The sequence below is a fragment of the Bos javanicus genome, chromosome 9, assembly GCF_032452875.1.
Source record: "Bos javanicus breed banteng chromosome 9, ARS-OSU_banteng_1.0, whole genome shotgun sequence".
NCBI classification, from domain to species: domain Eukaryota; kingdom Metazoa; phylum Chordata; class Mammalia; order Artiodactyla; family Bovidae; genus Bos; species Bos javanicus.
The window spans coordinates 65877533-65898029 of record NC_083876.1 but is presented as its reverse complement, the minus strand read 5'-3'; the positions used below and the strand labels follow the sequence as shown (position 1 = coordinate 65898029).

At 36.2% G+C, this 20497-nt stretch overlaps 1 protein-coding gene across 1 annotated transcript in view; it reads left to right on the top strand.

The window, feature by feature from the left end:
* Positions 1-20497, top strand: part of THEMIS (thymocyte selection associated) — a 198144-nt gene that overhangs the window by 42390 nt on the left and 135257 nt on the right. The window contains exon 3 of the mRNA XM_061427928.1: positions 18839-19297. Coding sequence (XP_061283912.1) covers positions 18839-19297 — 459 coding nt within the window. The remainder of the gene's footprint in view (positions 1-18838; positions 19298-20497) is intronic.

Here is a 20497-nt window from a genome sequence, read left to right as displayed (position 1 = left end):
ATCTTATACATTGTGTGCCCATCAGCACAGATTGTGACTTTTTTATGCAGCTTTTTTTTTTTAATAAGCTAGGAGAAAAAAAATGAAAGCAAAGCATTCATTTAAATGTCTTTTACTTTTGTAGTTACCTTTATTGATAACTCATTTCTTCACATACACTAGAGTCACTGATTTGTGTCCTCTCATGTCAGCCTGAAGTACCCCCTTGAGTGTTTTCTTGTATGGAAGGTTTGGTAGTGATAAATTCTCTCAATTTTTGTTTATCTGGAAATGTCTTAATATTTTCTTTATTTTTACAGGATTTTTTTTTTTTTCTGGACAGAGAATTTTTGGTTGATAGTCCTTTTCTTTCAGCACTTTAAGTACGTCATCCCAGTGATTTCTGTCCTCCATGGTTTCTAGTAGAAATTAGCTTTTAATTTTATGAGAAACCCTTGTACATGATGAATCTTTTATTTTCTCCTCCACCCCCCCCCCCACCAAATTCTCTATTTGTTTTTACTTTTCAACAGTTTAATTATGATGTGTCTAGCCATGGATCTCTGAGTTTATTCTACGTGGAATATGTTGAGTTTCTTAAAGTGTAGATTAATGTTTTTCATCAAATTTTGGAAGTTTTTACCATCATTTCCTCAAATATTCTTTCTACACTTTTTTCTCTTTCTTCCGAGATATTCATTTTTCACATATTGATATGCTTGATGATGTATCACAGGTCTTTGAAGCTCTGTTTGTTTTCTTCATACTTTTTGTTTCTTAGAATGTATAATCTCAGTTGACCTACTTTCAAATTTGACTTATATTCTCTATTTGCTAAGACTTGATTTCATACTTCCTTTTCATCCTGTAGACACAGTTTCTTTCGTTTCTTTGAATATATTTAACATAGCTGTTTGAATTCTTTCTCCAGGAACTCTAGTGTCTGGGCTTCCTCAGAAACAGTTTCTGTTGATTGAATTTTTTCCCCTTGCTTATGAGCCAGACGTTCTTATTCTTTTGCCTGTCTTGCAATTTAATGTCGAAAATTGCATATTTTCAACAATATAATGTATCAACTCTAGAAGTTGGATTCTCTTCCCTCCTCAGGTCTTCTTATTGCTGATTGTTTAGTGATTCTTCTGAACTAAGTCTGCAAAGTTTACATTCTCTGTTACATACAGCCATTGAAGTGACTGTATAGAAGTCACTTCACTTCACTTCTGCTATAGAAGTCGTTGCTTGGAGGGCAATGAAAGTATGGACAGAGATTTCCTTAAACAACTGGAACCAAGAAGTTTCCCAATCTTTGAAGAGATTCTGTGTTTACTTGGAGATGCATTCAAACACTCAACCAAGCAGTTGAAAACTCTTGCTTAACTTTTATTTCCTGCTCATATAAAGCTTCAAAGTCAACCAAAATGGAAAGTTTATGGACTTCTCAGGTCTTTCTTGAGCATGCACACAGTTTTGGGCATGTGCATGGTCATATACATTTATGTGGCCCTCTAGATTTCCAGGAATGTGTTAGAACTTCTCAGTGTCCTTATGGACACCTCATTCCTGAGCTTTTCATTTTAGGCTTTTGGTTAACCTTCCTCCTCCCCAGCTGTTACACACCACAAAAATTAAATAATTGCCTCTTATTGTTTTTGACAAATGCCATGAGGAAAAGTCTTTTCCCCCTCACTGAACTCAAAATAGACCAAATAGAGGCAGCATTACAAACAGAATCTTCCACGGAGTCACCAGACATGTCAAATAATAAATATTTTTGAGAATGAGATTTGAAGGAACTCCAGCTTCTGCCCCATCTTATGACTGCTGGCTTTGCTATGATTGTAGGCTGTTGGTTTTCAAGCTACTATGAAGTTGAAGAGGGTAGGAAGAGTGGGAATACAAGCAAGTTAAAATGCCACAAAGTTTGCTGTTCTTAAAAAGATTCAGCTCTTAATATTTTTTCACTAATAAATTTTCTCCAGATTGCTGTAATTCTTTGATTAGTTTCCAGAGTTCTGAAAAAATTAATCCTGGTGATTTTTTTTTTAACCAGTTTCTCTATTGCTTTTATGGAGGAGACAATTTTCAAAGGCCCTTATTCCACCATCCCTTTGACATCATCCACTCTTCTGTATTGAAGTAAAGTATACAAGTGTAGATTCTTAATTTCTTGTTGATAATTCAAAAGTCTTGATGAAGATGACCATAACATTGACAATGGTATGCATGGTACCCTTTCTTTGCAAATAAAGACACCTACTGAAGAAAGATATATAGCTTTTAATCAGTAAATATAGCTGTATAGATGCAACTCCAGCAAATGAAAACTCAAGCAACAATTAAGAAAGAAAAGCTTTGTAGTGAGTTGGCAAGGACTCTTTAAGGGAACAAACTGAAAGCTGATTTTTTGCTAAAATGTGAGTGGGAAATTAAGCTTGCAATATACATAGCTGATTACATCACATATCAATGTTATGTTTCTAGATATATTTATTATGTTACCTAAAAAATCTTCAATATAGTAAAGGAAATAAAAAGCAATCACTTCAACTGTTTATGGAAATAAACATATTGTATTAGAAGCATAATTTGTTTTTTTATTAAGACAGCCCACTTGGTTAAGTCCTTTTATGAGCTAGAAAACATGTCATTCTTGTCAAATACAACAAAAATACATTCTGATATTTGGTAGTCGATTGCATTCTCCACATACACCAGTAAATCATGTAAAGTTTGGGTTATAGTAAAGTTCCAATCTAGATTACTTCTTGGAAATATTTGTTTCTCCTTCACAGTGTTATTAAACATGTGCAATAAATGCTTTCTCTTTAGACATAAGAAGTATCCTAAGTTTCAGTATACTTTTTTTTTTCTGATGGTCAAAGTTTATTTCCAAACAGCAAACTTACATAATATCTCTAAACCGTATGTTCAAGAAAGGCTGTGGTTGCATCTGTAGATTCACCATTAAAATTACATGGTTAGATTGAAGGCATTTTTCTGTTTGAATTTTTAGATCATATTTTATGAATTTTATTATTGTGGAAGAATACTGTTGTGTAGGTGTGTGGAAGTGTGGTAGTAGAACTTAGATATGGAACATTCTCTGCTACCCTACACTCTATCCTGCCCACATCACAGTCTCAAATGAGAATCCCAATGATGTGTCAGACACTGTTCTAAATACTTATACATGTAAAACTGTTCTAAACACTTTTATGTATATATGGATTACTAATTGAATTCACATTTTGCATATGAGGAAACAGAGTTACAGAAAGGCTAAGTAACTTACCCAAGATCACATAGTTAAGTAAGTGGTTATGTTAAATCTACCTTGGTGGTGGTGGTTTATTGCTAAGTCGTAACTGACTCTTGTGACCCCACAGACTGTAGCCCTCCAGGCTTCTCTGATTTCCCAGGCAAGAACACTGGAGTGGGTTGCCTTTTCCTTCTCCAGGGGATCGTCCTGACCCAGCAATTGAACCTGTGTCTTCTGCATTGTAGGGGGTCTCCTGCATTGTAGGCAGATTCTTTACCGCTGACCCACCAGGGAAGCCCCTAACTCTACACTAGCACTGCCCAGTAGACATTTAATATGCTTTTTCATCGAACATTTATGTGGCTATCCAAGAAAGCTTCATTTCTTCTACTCTTGGGTTTCTCCTAAGTGATCTAAGCAAGCCCAAAATGGAAATCATAGTCTTCTATAACCTAATCTCAGTAGTGATATACCATCATTACTGCTATAATTTTGATCACACAGGTGAATACTGGTGATCTGGGTGGGGACTACACAAAGATGTGACAACCAGGAGGTAGGGCAGGAATCACTGGGACCTATCTGGGAGGTTACCAAACACAAATATTTTTAAAAGTTAAAAAAAAGTGAATTAATTTTACAAATATATTTTATTTAAAACTATGTGTCTAAAATATTGGGGCATCCCATCTGCCTGCAATGCAGGAGTATTGGGTTCAATCCCTGGGTCAGGAAGATCTCCCAGAGAAGGGAATGGCTATCCACTCCAGTATTCTTGCCTGGAGAATTCCATGGACAGAAGAGCCTGGAAGGCTGCCATCTATGGGGTCACAAAGAGTTGGACATGGCTGAGAGACTAATATACTTTCACTTTCATCTAAAATATTATTCTTTTTATATCTAATCAGTATAAAATTATTGAGATATTTTACATTATTTTCATGTCAAGCATGAATTTTTAATACATTAAAACCAAGCATATATTTTCCACTTATAGCACATATCAAGTCTGGTCATGCAAATTTCATGTGGCCATATTTCAAATGCTCAATGCAGTGCTCCAGCTGTGGTACTGTATTGGAGAGCTACAGTATAGATCCAAACCATTCCAGAGTCTGTGCTCTGGAGCACTTCATTCTTAATCATAGAAAAGAGTAAAGTAGTCTTTCTGTCAACCAGCATCAGTGTTATAATGAGGATCTGCAAACAAAATAAAAAATTAAGAAAACACAAAAAAGAACAAAAATTAAACAAACAAAAAATTATGAGGATCTACAAATCCCCCAGATACATGGCATTCTTTCTAACTTTTCTGTTATATGCAGTAAGCCTTGTAATGTTTCTAAATTAATGCTACTCTTAAATAACATAAAATAGGAATTTTTAAATGAATGTTGGAAATTCATTAACTATAAAATTTCTTTCATATGTTTAATGGACTTGAGTCATGCTTTAAAGACAAACTTTAGACAGTGCTTCCTACATAAATTAATTGCTACCAGATAAGTGGATAAATGGATTTCATTTGTCAAGAGGTCAAGCCATCTTTAAGTAGCCTTGTAGCTGCCAAGCTGACTTGCCATGCTTCATAAATTAGATCAGTCATGAAACAATAAGCCCATATGAATGCAGCAGTTAATTTCTCATGGCACAGCTGACAGCGTGAGCATCATGCTTTAGTGGTTCCCCTTGAGTCCCATCTCCCACAGGTAAGATGGGACTGAGCCAGGTGGATGTCTAATCCACAGTGGAGAAATATTGAGTTCAGGAAATCTCCAAAGTGTAATGGGTGCTTCCCAACCTGCCATTCTTTGCCCTTGAAGAAAATGCTGCCTTTATTACCTGGAATGTAAGAAAATATCTTGGGAAAGAGGAGGGAGACTTTAGGATCCTAGAATGTCTCTTAGGAGGGAGATACTCTCTACTATTTCCATACTGGTCAGGAAACGAATCTTTTACCTCCAGTTTCTGAGGCACGTGAAATGCTATGGAGAATTATCCTTTAACGTATCTGTATTACTTAACAGTAAAACTCTTTCTAAAATCATTTTAATTATAAATGTGAAAATTATAGGAAAGTAGTAATAATCAGTGACAAAATTGGATGAATAAGAACAGTATTTCTTCATGAAATTAAGGTTAATGATTAAAATTTATGAAACTTGCTCCTTTATGCATGGGTACTAAAACACCTAATACATTGACATTTTTCAAAATGAATTTCTCATTGTTTTATTTGGGAAAATATATACTTAATTGATAGAAAACGTAACACTACATTCAGTGGTGATTTATTATGTTTCATGTACCATTAGAATGACTAAATCTTTTATGTTTAGCCATTTTATGATTGTAGCTATAATTTTTTACTATAATATCAGTTTATAAAGGGACCTGATAGGAAAATTGTGTGAAAATATTTAAAATATATTTAATAGCTTTATAATACACAAATAACAGCTTGTCTTCATTTTTTAAATGACTTACATTAAAAGAAGCAATCTATACACCAGAATTTGCTGTTATTTTTCCATCTGGATGTTATGATGACACGTGATTCAGAAAAGCCCTACTTAGGGCTCCCCGATTTCTGGACTATTTTCTATTTCAGGAATCATGGGCCATTCTTCCAGGTTTTGTGGGTCAACTTCTCTTAAGACATTTCTTCCCCTCTGTGCTCACTTAAGCAAAATAGATTCATCTCTGTCTCTTACACGAAATATTTTCCTAGACTGGTCATCTTATACCACACAAGAAAATGTGAAGTCATCTAAATGCTCAAAAATTAAGACTTTTACAATAATTTTTAGCTCCATTTTTTTTCCTGTGTTTTCTTCTCTGTAGTACGTGATCAGATTTCTTTTCCTCATCTTTGGTCTTTGAATAACTAAAGTATATACTATCTGAAAGACAAATAGACCAGCAGTTCTAGCTCAAAATGTTCTCTTTGCCCAGCTGCGTACCTCTTAGAATTAGACTGGAATTCTGTCAGAAAGATGATCTTAAAATAGACTCTTTTACAACTGGCACTATTCTATAAGTTCTCATAATATTAATATTGTAAGCACTTCTTCTAAAAATCTATGTCATCACTTTTTGCTCTTACCATCTCCTTCTTTTTCATGAACAATTCCTTCAAAGCTCCTTATGGTGTTGCCTCAGCAGTACCAACATGGACTCTTATGAGAGGAACCAGACTGGACTGTCCACCCAAATTGTCTACTCAGGGCTTCATTTCTTGAAGTAGATGTTGCTAAAGAACATTGCTGTACTTATATTTAGTTATATATCAGAGATTTAGAGTTTCTGTCATTGAAGAAAAGATTTTTAATATTTTATTTTTTAGAGCAATTTTAGGTTTTCATAACACACTTGACATGAAGTACAGAGATGTCCCACATACACCCTGCCTCTGCATAGACCTAGCCTCCTCGATCTCCTCCCAGAGTGGTACACTGGTTACAATTGGCACATCATACTTGACACATCACAGTCATTGAGGTTCATGGTTTACATTGTGCTTTACTCTTGGTGCTGTGTGTCCTAAGGGCTTAAAAAAATGATATGTATTCACCATTATGTAATCATATTAGAGTATTTTCACTGCCCTAACGATCCTCTGTGTCTGGTCTCTTCATCTCTTCCCCCAAACCTCTGGCAACCATTGTTTTTTTTTTTTTCACTGTTTCCATGTGTGCTATGTGCTCAGTCTCTCAGTCATGTCCTACTCTTTGCAACCCCATGGACTATGGCCCATCAGGATCATCTATCCATGGAGTTTTCTAGGCAAGAATACCGGGGTGGGCTGCCATTTCCTACTCCAGACAATCTTCCCAACCCAGGGATTGAATTCACATCTTTTGCATCTCCTGCATTGGCAGGTGGATTCTTTATCACTGCACAACCTGGGCAGCCCAAATAAAAGTCAAAAAAGGGAACAGTGTGTGTGTGTGTGTGTGTGTGTGTGTGTGTCTACTCAGTTGTGTCCGACTCTTTGTGACCTCCTAGACTGTGACCTGCCAGGCTCTTCTCTCCATGGGATTTCCCAGGCAAGAATACTGGAGTGGGTTGCCATTTCCTACTCCAAGAGGTCTTCAGGATCCAGACGTTGAACTCACATCTCTTGTGTCTCCTGCATTGGCAGGCAGATTCTTCACCACTACACTGTATTCATAGTTTTGCCTTTTCCAAAATATCATACAGTTGAAATAGTGGACTATGTAGTCTTTTCAGATTGGTTACTTTCACTTAGTAATATACATTTGAGGTTCCTCTTTGTCTTTTTGTGTCTTTATAGCTCATTTCTCTTTAGCACTGAATAATATTACATTGTCTGGTTGTACCATAGTTTATATATCCATTCACTTACTGAAGGACATCTTAGTTGCTTTTAAGTTTTGACAACTATAACTAAAGCTGCTATAAATTTCATGAGAGTATTTGTAGGAACATAAGGAATCAATTCAGTTCAGTTCAGCCGCTCAGTCATATCCGAATCTGTGCGACCCCATGAACCACAGCATGCCAGGCCTCCCTGTCCATCACTAACTCCCGGAGTCCACCCAAACCCATGTCCATTGTATTGGTGATGCCATCCAACCATAAGGAATACAACTTTTTAAAGTTATAAAATATACTGATTTCTTCTAACTTTGCAGATGCCACATATATCTTGTAGAAACTTAGAAAATGGAAGAAAATGCAAAGAAGTAAATGTAGAAAATGGAAGAAAATTCAGGGAGCTATAGTCTCATCACTAGAGCTATTTAGCATTAATATGTAGTGCATTCCCTTCCATTGTTTACAAGTGCATTGTACACCTACACACATATAGACACATGTTTTCATATGAAAAATAAACATATTTGTGAGGACTTGCCAATGTCATTAAATATTCTTCAAAACATGATTTTTATTTTCTATATAATGGTCCATCATGTGGCTATACCATAATAAATCCATTCCAAACATGATCATTTATGCAATTTCATTAGAACAGTCTTCTAGCTAAAGTTTTGTCTGCACTTGTGATTATTATGATTTCATATACATAAAATTATGACTTCAAAAGTAAAAATGTTTTTAAAGTTTTGATGCATATTGCCAAATCACATTCAATAAAACTTCTGCCAATTACATTCCACTGCACCAAAGAATTGATGCTTTTGAACTGTGGTGTTGGAGAAGACTCTTGAGAGGCCCTTGGACTGCAGGAAGATCCAACCAGTCCATTCTAAAGGAGATCAGTCCTGGGTGTTCTTTGGAAGGAATGATGCTAAAGCTGAAACTCCAGTACTTTGGCCACCTCATGCGAAGAGTTGACTCATTGGAAAAGACTCTGATGCTGGGAGGGATTGGGGGCAGGAGGAGAAGGGGATGACAGAGGATGAGATGGCTGGAAGGCATCACTGACTCGATGGACATGAGTTTGTGTGAACTCCGGGAGTTGATGATGGACAGGGAGGCCTGGTGTACTGCGATTCATGGGGTCGCAAAGAGTCGGATACAACTGAGCTACTGAACTGAACTGACTGAGAAACTAATAAGCGAAGAAGGCAATGGCACCTCACTCCAGTACTCTTGCCTGGAAAATCCCATGGATGGAGGAGCCTGGTAGGCTGCAGTCCATGGGGTCACCAAGAGTCGAACACGGCTGAAGCGACTTAGCAGCAGCAGCAGCCGCAAAAACTAATAAGAGGCCCAATTTGACTGCTTTTTTTGAAGTAGGGGAGTTGGTCTGTTACACTTAGTTTTTGATGATGAGGTTAATTTTCATTTTTTTTCTAACATACTCTGTGCCTTTTTGCATTACTTTATTGGGAAGTTAGAGACGGTCATGTCTAGGCTGCTAGACAATCGACATTTAAATCCCTCTCAGTCAGATATAAAACATATGGAGCTCCAGTTTGTTTATCTGCAGTGTCTAAAGTGATCATCAACAGCAAATCCAGTCTCTCTGATCTCTTTTGCAAATTATTTTCAGGGCCAAAATCTGAATAGTCTGAACTAGTTTCAAAGGTGTTAAACCTTGCCAGATCTCCCAGCGCTCTAACGAGGCTCATCTCAAAAACTGCTCATGAGCTCTTGCTGACCAGGTACCAGGTCAGATCTTTTGTATGAGGTTCAGGAAAAATTTTCAGAGCCAATCCAGTGGGAATTATGGTGGTATTCCCAACTGAAGAGCCATTGCCAATTTCAGGTGGGATTTTCAAATTTATCTTATTTGAGTTAGTTTTTTGGTTGCCTACTAATATGGGATCAAGAGGATGTGCTTAGGAAGAAAATATTCCTTTATACATGCTGGTGAATTTAGAAAAAAATGTTTGGTTTTCTTTATTGTGCAAATCAAAATCTATTTAAATCATAAGCTCTGAAATCCATTTAGAACTTACGGTTACATTGGAAAATGATATCTCTTCCTAATTTGAATTTAATGTAAACTGATTTTTAATTGTTTTGTATAACCATGGATAACAGATTTTTTTGAACACTGCATGGTAAAAATCAGCAAATATGTCAGAAAAAGCACAACATTAAAGGAAACACCACAGCATATGTTGACAGTTATAGAAGAATTGCTGCTGTTTTCACCCTTCACACCAGAATAATTTTTTCAATATTTACCTCCCATGTGTAGAGAGGGAAACATATGGGGCTTTACATAATCATAAGCATAAACAGGTGGCTACTTAGGTACATTTAATTTGCAAGCAGCATCAATACTGAACAACACAATCAGCACCACATGGCTCCCAAACTCTTTCCATTAGCAAAATTAAGATCATTAAAATAGAGGGAGGGTATACTCCTCCCTCAATTGGCTTCAACTACCCTTCAGAGCCATGAATAAAACACATTTTCAAAAATGCCTTGGCATTTTGCTGCTTCTTTTCTTCAAGGGAACTTCAGCAACTGTGTATAATGTATACCTTGTGAATAGCTACAACCAGCGCAATATTTGCATTTAAAATGTGCTTACATCTCCCTATAATCAGCTTATTATGAGCATAATATTATGATGGTTAAATTCTAAGCAAATTTATCGAAGCACGGAGTCAGACAGACTCCTCAAAGCCACCTGGAAATATTTCCCCAAAGGCAGTCCAGCTAAAGAAGTCACCTGAGGCACTTTTCCATAAATAAACACTCTGGCATAATCTACAATGGTTGCTGGGAATTAGTTGTACTCAGCCTGTGTCACTTACTACTGAACTGTGGATTCTGCATATTTTGTCTCATCTAATTTGACCCAAACTGAAATACCTAGTGTGTAGTCTTTTGCCCTATAAGTGTTAGTCTCTCTGATGTTATAACCATCCTACAATGGCTTAGAACTCCAGAGTGAAAGAAAATGAGGTGAAAGAATAGCTATTATTTTTTTGTTTTTTTCCTTTTTTGGTGCTTGCTATGTATTAAGTGCTATCTAAGTGTGTTACATGTATTGACTCATTTAATCATCAGAATGACTTTATGAGGAGGATGATACAATATTCTCCATTTTACAGAAAAGGAAATTATAACTTGAGAATCTAAGTTCTCAACTTTACACAGTGGGGGAAGGACTGAGGTCAAAATTAAACTGTTTGAATCAAAAATTCCTACTCTGACTACTTTACTTTACTGTTGGAATAGTAGTATGTTGCTGGCCCTGAAAATGCTAGTGCCTGAAATCACCAAGGGCCAGAAATAGTAAATCTGTAATATTTCGACTATCCTCCTAATAAAGCCTTATGAAAGATTTGAGGGGACTAATTGTCTATGGGGGTTCTTTCCAGTCCTGAAGCCTCTTTGTGTGTGTATTCTTATAATAAAAGGGGCAGTGCTCTGCAGAACTGCAAGAGTCCAGAGAACTGTGCTCTTGTTAAAATTCATGAAAAGAAAAATTTCTCACATCTTCTCACTTCATCCTAGGTCTATTACTCATTCTCACTGCTTAGTAGAGACAAAGTTTTAACATGAACAAGGATATATGGTACTTTTATTAATAAAGTCATGATTATAACAGAGTTTTAGGCATAGACATAAAATTATATCATTTGATTTTAGAATCTAACATTATTTACATGAGTTATTTGCTAAATATCTCAAATGTGTTAGATATGCATAGTCAAACCTTTTAAGGACTTAGTGGGAAAATAAGAGTTTTTTTCATGTGGTGTTTGAACCATTAAAGTAAAAATGAATCAAAAGATTTTATGATTTATTATTTTTTACCCCCAAGTAAAAGAACTATTAAAAACCATTAATAGCTATTATAGATAATTCTGATTTCATTATACATGTAAAGACATTCAAACATAGGAATCTACATCCTCACTTAGCATTTAACATTTAACAGACTTGGTCACCATCTAGATATGTCTTCTCCCCCCCTAAATACCCCATTAAATTCCTATGCAAAATTTTCTTACGAACTTTGACTTTCCATGCGTTCCTTTTTTGCTACTCTTAGAGACTTCTGTCAAGATTGTTAGAATCACTTATCAGTTGATGATTTTCAATAATCCTATAATTGACTCTGAGCAATCTGAAAAAGTTTTTTACAGCTTGGATGTTAATATTATTACATTTCATTACTTTGCCCAAGAATTTTGTGGGGTTTTTTGCTTTGATAGGGTATTTCATGCATCTCATTAAATCTGAAATTAAGTAGAGATAATTGAACTAAAATTTCTAGTCAAAATACCAAATTTGGGGTAGTATTGAAGAAGATAGTTTTTGTAGGATATCCTGACTTAAGAATTACCTTGGGAATATAACAAAATAATAGGAAAATGCAGAATAAAAAACTTACATAAGCAAGTATAAAATAACAGGGATCCTTAAGAATTTGATAAGTTCTTTTTTTTTATGTCTTCATACATTATATCTTCTTTTTTTAAAATTTTTATTTTATTTTTAAAGTTTACATAATTGTATTAGTTTTGCCAAATATCAAAATGAATCCTCCACAGGCATACATGTGTTCCCCATCCTGAACCCTCCTCCCTCCTCCCTCCCCATACCGTCCCTCTGGGTCGTCCCAATGTTCATTGCAGCACTGTTTATAATAGCCAGAATTTGATAAGTTCTAATGAGGTGGATGAAACTGGAGCCTATTATACAGAGTGAAGTAAGCCAGAAGGAAAAACACCAATACAGTATACCAATGCATATATATGGAATTTAGAAAGATGGTAACAATAACCCGGTGTATGAGACAGCAAAAGAGACACTGATGTATAGAACAGTCTTATGGACTCTGTGGGAGAGGGAGAGGGTGGGACGATTTGGGAGAATGGCATTGAAACATGTAAAATATCATGTAAGAAACGAGTTGCCAGTCCAGGTTCGATGCACGATACTGGATGCTTGGGGCTAGTGCACTGGGACGACCCAGAGGGATGGTATGGGGAGGGAGGAGGGAGGAGGGTTCAGGATGGGGAACACATGTATACCTGTGGCGGATTCATTTTGATATTTGACAAAACTAATACAATTATGTAAAGTTTAAAAATAAAATAAAATAAAAAAATAAAAAAGAATTTGATTGCAGGACAAAGTGCCATTTTAAGAGGCAGAGGCATATACCCTCACAAAAATAAGTGAAATACAGTTTGCTTTACTGGCAAAGAGACTGTACTGGCAGAGAGACAAGACACAAGACAAAAAGTACATCATATCTTTGTACAACAAACACTTTTGATTTGTCTCTAAATGTTCTTCTTCACATAGATCAGTCCATTGGAAAGTTTTGAGCAGTATCTCAAATATATATGTATTTATTTAAAATTATGTGCTTGCATATATATTTTATGTATTGTTAACCTATATCTCTGGAGAAGGCAATGGCACCCCACTCCAGTACTCTTGCCTGGAAAATCCCATGGACAGAGGAGCCTGGTGGGCTGCAGTCCATGGGATCGCACAGAGTTAGACACGACTGAGTGACTTCACTTTCACTTTTCACTTTCATGCATTGAAGAAGGAAATGGCAACCCACTCCAGTGTTCTTGCCTGGAGAATCCCAGAGACGGGGGAGCCTGGTGGGCTGCCGTCTATGGGGTTGCACAGAGTCGGACACGACTGAAGCGACTTAGCAGCAGCAGCAGCAGCAACCTATATCTCAAAGGCTAATTTCTCTATGATGATAATGGATATAAATCTACATTTTGACAACTTTAAAGTTCAGCCACCTTTCATATTTTATTAGACTAGAGTGTCATTGTTTTATTTCATAATATGGCTAAACAAAAACTTGAGTGAGAGTAGAAATGTCAGCTTCATCATTTTTTGCTCCTTGTTTGTGTTGTATTAGTTTTTATTTTCAATACACAATTTTTTTTGCAAGAAGTGTGTGAAGTCATTTATCCATTTGGTGAGATTTATTTTATTTAAAAACGGTGATAGTATATTCTGGAAACCCACTTAACATATGGCCAGGTGATCTGCTGCACACTCAGAGTACATGATCTGATAGGCAGTGTTGTCAGCCCCATCAGCTTGTTCAGTTCCCTGGACTCCCACATGCCTACACCTACAGGCATGTGGCCACCTGATATATGAAGAGATGAAACTAGTGCCAATCAATGTCTTAAATATCAGTAAGTTCACTTTCTCATCTTGCTTGTTTTAAGAAGTTCTAAGAATTTCTGCACCCAAAAGGAGAGTGAAAAGCTAGACAAACAATTTATGGCTCCAAATAATAATGAAAGGTTTAAATGTGTAACCTTATGATTAAGCCCTCGAGCTTTAGAGACACAGAATCCTACTGTGTATTTTACGTGCTGTGAGATGATAGAGAATTTATGGTATCTCTTTAGACTTTCCTGTGCTGGTTTGTGAAGTGTTTGTTTTTTATTTCTAGCTACTTCATATTATTATTCAGAAAGTTGAATTCTATCATGAGGGAAATTTCCAGCATATTCTAAGCTGCTAATATATTAATATCCTAATTTTGAAGGTATGAGAGGAAAATGAGAATTAGTTCATAAAGTTCACTCTAGGATTCCTTTTCTCAGAGTTGGAGGGATATGTTTGGTTGGAACTGTGAAAGCAAGCTAGAGATTCAGTTCAGTTCATTTCAGTTCAGTCCCTCAGTCGTGTCTGACTCTTTGCAACCCCATGGACTGCAGCACGCCAGGCTTCCCTGTCCATCACCAATTCCTGGAGTTTACTCAAGCTCATGTCCATTGAGTTGGTGATGCCATCCAACCATCTCATCCTCTGTTACCCCTTCTCCTCCTGCCTTCAATCTTTCCCAGTATCAGGGTCTTTTCAAATGAGTCAGGTCTTCACATCAGGTGGCCAAAGTATTGGAGTTTCAGCTTCAACATTAGTCTTACCAATGAATATTCAGGACTGATTTCTTTAGGATGGACTGGTTGGATCTCCTTGCTGTCCAAGGGACTTTCAGGAGTCTTCTCTAACACCACAGTTCAAAAGCATCAGTTCTTCAGCGCTCAGCTTTCTTTATAGTCCAACTCTCACATCTGTACATGATTACTGGAAAAACCATACCTTTGACTAGATAGACCTTTGCTGGCAAAGTAATGTCTCTGCTTCTTAATATGATGTCTAGTTTGGTCATAGCCTTTCTTCAAGGAGCAAGCGTCTTGTAATTTCATGGCTGCAGTCACCATCTGCAGTGCTTTTGGAGCCCCCCAAAATAAACTCTGTCACTATTTCCACTGTTTGCCCATCTATTTGCTATGAAGTGATGGGATCAGATGCCATGATTCTGGCTTTCTGAATGTTGAGCTCCAAGCCAACTTTTTCACTCTCCTCCTTCACTTTCATCAAGAGGCTCTTTAGTTCTTCACTTTCTGCCATAAGGGTGGTGTCATCAGCTTATCTGAGCTAGAGATTAGATGAGGAAAAAAGATTGTGAACTCTTCACAGTGATCTTATGTGAATATACAATTGGAATATAAATAGTATTGTAGTATATAGTTGGAAATTTTGTGTTTTAAAAAATTTCTCCCTATTTGTATGAGAATTGATGAGGTAAAAGAAAAAGTAGGAAAAAGTCTGATGAGTGTAAATTCTGCACAGTGAACCAGGAATTTATTTTAGCTCTTTTCATATTGGAGGGTCTAGAAAGGCTGATCAGTGGAAACCAAGGGCCTACTTGTAAGATCATATACATTTTTTTGTGAACTGGAATAAATATGTTTTCATAGACAGTGTCCTTGTAAGTCATTTGTGCAAAAGGGAGGTAGCCTGGTGTGTAGGTAAGATTATGACATTTGGATTTCAAAGGTCTGAGTTGAGATTCTATAGCCATGACTGAGAAAATCATGACTTTTTATATTCCTTGGTAGTATTTATTTTACTGTTCTTAAAAGATTATAAATGATGCATATGAAAAAAATTGTTCAAATTTGTTACTTTTTAAGCAAATTTCAGTTGTTACCATTAATAATAATGATTGCAGATCATTAAGAATTAGATAAAAATATAAACTTCCCAAAAGCCTAAGATTCAGGATTAAGATCTCAAAGACTAAATTTACTTATTGACTAATTTTCAACAGACCAGCTGATTACATTTCCTTATAATTTTTGTTTCTCAAGAGACACACTCCATATGAGCAATTTCTCCTAAGTAAAAATAAGAGTAGTATCCTTTTTGCATGTGTGCTAAATTGATTCAGTAGTGTACAACTCTTTGCAACCCTATGGACTGTAGCCTACCAGGCTCCTCTATCCATGGGAATTGTCCAGGCAAGAACACTGGAGTGGATTGCCTTCCCCTCCTCCAAAGGATCTTTCCAACCCGGGAATTGAACTCATGTCTCTTGTGTCTCCTGCACTGGCAAGTGAGTTCTTTACCAGTAGTGCCACCTGGGAAGCCCATCCATTTTAATAGGTGACAATCAAATTTGGAATAGAAATCTATTTTCTTTCTGCTTTTTAACTTAAAGTGTTAAGATTATATATTGTCTTATTTTATTATCACTGTAATTATCACCCAGCTCCTGAAATATGTTTTGTTTTGTTTTGAAAAAATAATAGATTATATTTTCTCCACTATAAAACTATATTGCTTTAGTTTATTATGAAATTATAGTTCCAGTATTATATAATTCATATATATATGTATGTGCAGGGCTTCCCTCATGACTCAGTTGGTAAAGAATCTGCCTGCAATGCAGGAGGACCCCGGTTCAATTCCTGGGCTGGGAAGATCCACTGGAGAAGGGATAGGCTACCCACTCCAGTATTCTGGGGCTTCCTTTGTGGCTCAGCTGGTAAAGAATCTGCCTACAATGTGGGAGACCTGGTTTCAATCCCTGGATTGGGACGATGCCCTGGAGAAGAGAAAGGCTACCCACTCCAGTATTCTGGCCTGGAGAATTTCATGGCCTGTATAGTCAGTCCATGGGGTGGCAAACAGTCGGCACAACTGAGTGACTTTCACTTTCACTTTCATATGTATGTGTATAGATATATATTTCTATATACTTGAAACTAGTATATATGATATTGAATGGATGTTTATAAGGAGAGACTCTTGGACTGGCTTCAATAATATATAAAGAAACAAGTTAATAAAATATTTTAATATACTCTGCCATTTAGTATGCTAAACTGTGTCCTTAATCATCTTCTAAGGGAAAACACACAAATTTCTTAGATAGATTTTTCTTGCAATAGAGACATCCAACAAGACAGCTCTGAAATGTGTGATTAACTTGAAATAATAGTGGCCCTAGGGTTTCAGGCTTTTCTACTTCATAACACTTTGGGTCTGTTATTACCTTAGGTGAACCCAATTCCCCAGGAAAGATGATGCTGAATTAATTCTTCTGTGACTTATGTCATCAATACAGCTAGGATAGAAATAAAACTATATTTCTCTACGCTTATGAGATTCTAGGTAGCTATTATTTAAACTTATTTCAGAAAAACTGCTAAATTTTTTATACCCTTATAATGCCTGTGGACGCTTAGAAATAAATCTTCCCATGGAGACAAATAAGACTAAACATGCGCATACACTTGCACACGGATGCACACACACACACGCATTCAGTTACTGCGGGGAATTCAAGAGTACTGTTTTATTGGATTTTCCCTGATACAAGACATAACAAAATAAGAAGCTCCTTCAAAGTAAATGTTTTTTCCCTTACTGTCTTCAAGCACACCATGCAGAGGATGAACACTATTTGATCTATAAAAGTTTTCAGGACAGATTGCACATGCTATCTTCCTCAGTCTTAGGATTGCATCACATACTTTTTCAGAACATTTATATTTAAAAACAATCAAAATCCTGTATTTTTTTTTCTTTGAGTAAAATAGCAACATAAATCTTTGTACCCTAACCCAAAATACATGTAAAAAACATTTTAATCTGGTTAATAATAATTGGATATAAAGATAAATTTAACTGGACTGTATTTTTGACTAAGTGACTAAATAACTTTTCTAAGCTATATCATTCTTCTAGGGTTCTTTAGATGCTGCCTTCTAAGTGGATGCTATTATGTAATATTTTCTTAATTTACTTTGGAGTTAAGCAAGCAGTTACCTAATTTTTCCTTTGTCCTTACTTTCTTTGGAATTTAATGAAATTTATTCAATAATTAAATTTCTGGTAGTGTTACAAAACAGATGTGCCTATGAAATAAATGCAAAATAATTGAAAGAGAAGAATTAAATTTAAACTTGCAAACATAAAAAGCTGTGTTACTTGACTGTCCCAATAGTACTGGAAGAAAAAATTTGAAATAGTGAAACTAGGAAAAAATTAGAGCAGTAACAGAAAGAATGAATGATATATAATCAAGAAATTTCAATCCAGAACAACTTCCTAACCTGGCATTTCCCAATGAGAGTTATGTGGGTAACTAATACATATGATATACTGTTTTGTAATTTATTAATGAATGTTTCTCTAAGAGTTTTATGATGAAAGAAATTTGGGAAATTCTTCATGTTATATTCCTCTCTTATGAGTCATAGTGCATCTAAAGTTTCTGAGAAATTTCAAATTACTTGGAAAAAGGTAGATACTTTTTCTTATGGTAAAATATGCATAGCATCAAATTTACCACTTTAAAGTGTACAATTTAGTGTCATTAAGTTCATTCATGATGTTATACAGTCATCAGCATGGTCAAGTTCCAGGTAATAGCTTTGCAATTGTTAACTTGACCATGAAACAGTTTCCTACTGGAATATCTTTTAATTTTGGTGTTTCCAGAGAATATATATGGAAATACTCATCTAATCTAGACCTTTCATTTTAAAAGTTAAAAATGTGATCTTGAGAGATTAAGTGCCTTGCTTAAGATCACACATGTAGTTAGGAGAGAGCCAGTATTTCATGCAGATTTAATTTTCAAGAAGTGCATCTTTCCTATTTCAAAATATTTTCCCCTTGTTTCCATCTATGAGACCCGTCTGGATCTGACAATCCAGCCTACAGATAATACATTAAGATATACCCTAGAAGAATTCAGGGTTAAAACAACTATCTCTAATTTTTCAAAAAAGGTACATTACTTTTAAATGCTATGTTTTACTTGCTTTATAACTCTCTCACTGTGATTTACTTATGAGAACTTTCATTGTTAAGAACTCTTTTTAATTCACAGAATTCTGTTCTCAGGTCTTTTTAAGATTGTGGCTGACACAACTCCATACCTCACTATGGAAGAGATTACAAAAGCCAACCATATTAGACCAAGTAGACTGAATCATCCTGGCTTCTATCATCAGAAGGATATAAAACTAGAGAATCTCATCATAAAGAAAGGTGAGCGAATCATGCTCAACTCAGTGGAAGAGATCAATGGAGAAATAATGGTAAACTGTAGTGTGCTAAGGAATCATCAAAATCACTCATTTACTTTGCCTTTGTCACAAGAAGGAGAGTTCTATGAGTGTGAAGATGAACATATTTATACCCTAAAGGAAATTATCCAATGGAAGATCCCCAAGAACAGAACACGAACTGTGATACTTACAGGTTTTTCAGCTAAGTGGGACTCAACAAATCCATTCCCTAGAGGCTTTTATGGCGCTGTGATTCTCAAGCCTGTTTATGAAATTCAAGCTGTGATGAAATGTAAGTATCTACTGAGAATGATGCTTTATGAGCAAGTTTGTAGGGTTTGGGAAAGAGGAAGATTTTAGTCTAAAGAATGAAACTCTGTCCCTACTTATCCATTAAGCCCATTGAGAGTTAGATTCTCATCTGTAAATAAGCAAGCCATGTATTTGTTTCAAGAATTAAATTCAATAATGCATTTAAATGAATATTTTAAATTGTGTAATGCTATCCAAATATACATCATGAGAAACACTGGGCTGGAAGAAGCACAAGCTGGAATCAAGATTGCCAGGAGAAATATCAGTAACCTCAGATATGCAGATGACACCACCCTTATGGCAGAAAGTGAAGAGGAACTCAAAAGCCTCTTGTGAAAGAGGAGAGTGAAAAAGTTGGCTTAAAGCTCAACATTCAGAAAACTAAGATGATGGCATCTGGTCCCATCACTTCATGGGAAATAGATGGGGAAGCAGTGCAAACAGTGTCAGATTTTATTTTGGTGGGGCTCCAAAATCACTGCAGATGGTGATGGCAGCCATGAAATTAAAAGACGCTTACTTCTTGGAAGGAAAGTTATGACCAACCTAGACAGCATATTAAAAAGCAGAGACAACTTTGTTCACAAAGGTCTGTCTAGTCAAGGCTATGGTTTTTCCAGTGATCATGTATGGACGTGAGAGTTGGACTGTGAAGAAAGGTGAGTGCTGAAGAATGGATGCTTTTGAACTGTGGTGTTGGAGAAGACTCTTGAGAATCCCTTGGACTGCAAGGAGATCCAACCAGTCCATCTTAAAGGAGACCAGTCCTGGGTGTTCATTGAAAGAACTGATGCTGAGGCTGAAACTCCGATACTTTGGCCACCTCATGCGAAGAGTTGACTCATTGGAAAAGACTCTGATGCTGGGAGGGATTGCGGGCAGGGGGAGAAGGGGACGACAGAGGATGAGATGGCTGGATGGCATCACCGACTCGATGGACATGAGTTTGAGTGAACTCCGGGAGTTGGTGATGGACAGGGAGGCCTGGCGTGCTGCGATTTATGGGGTCGCAAAGAGTCGGACACGACTGAGTGACTGAACTGAACTGATCCAAATGTAAAATGCTGTAATTGTCAGGTACAGACAGATTAAAATATTGATTTGTTTTTATCACTGCCAGTTAAACATAGTAAAAAAAAAAAAAAGAGTTACATTTTAGAACACAGCATAGTTGGTT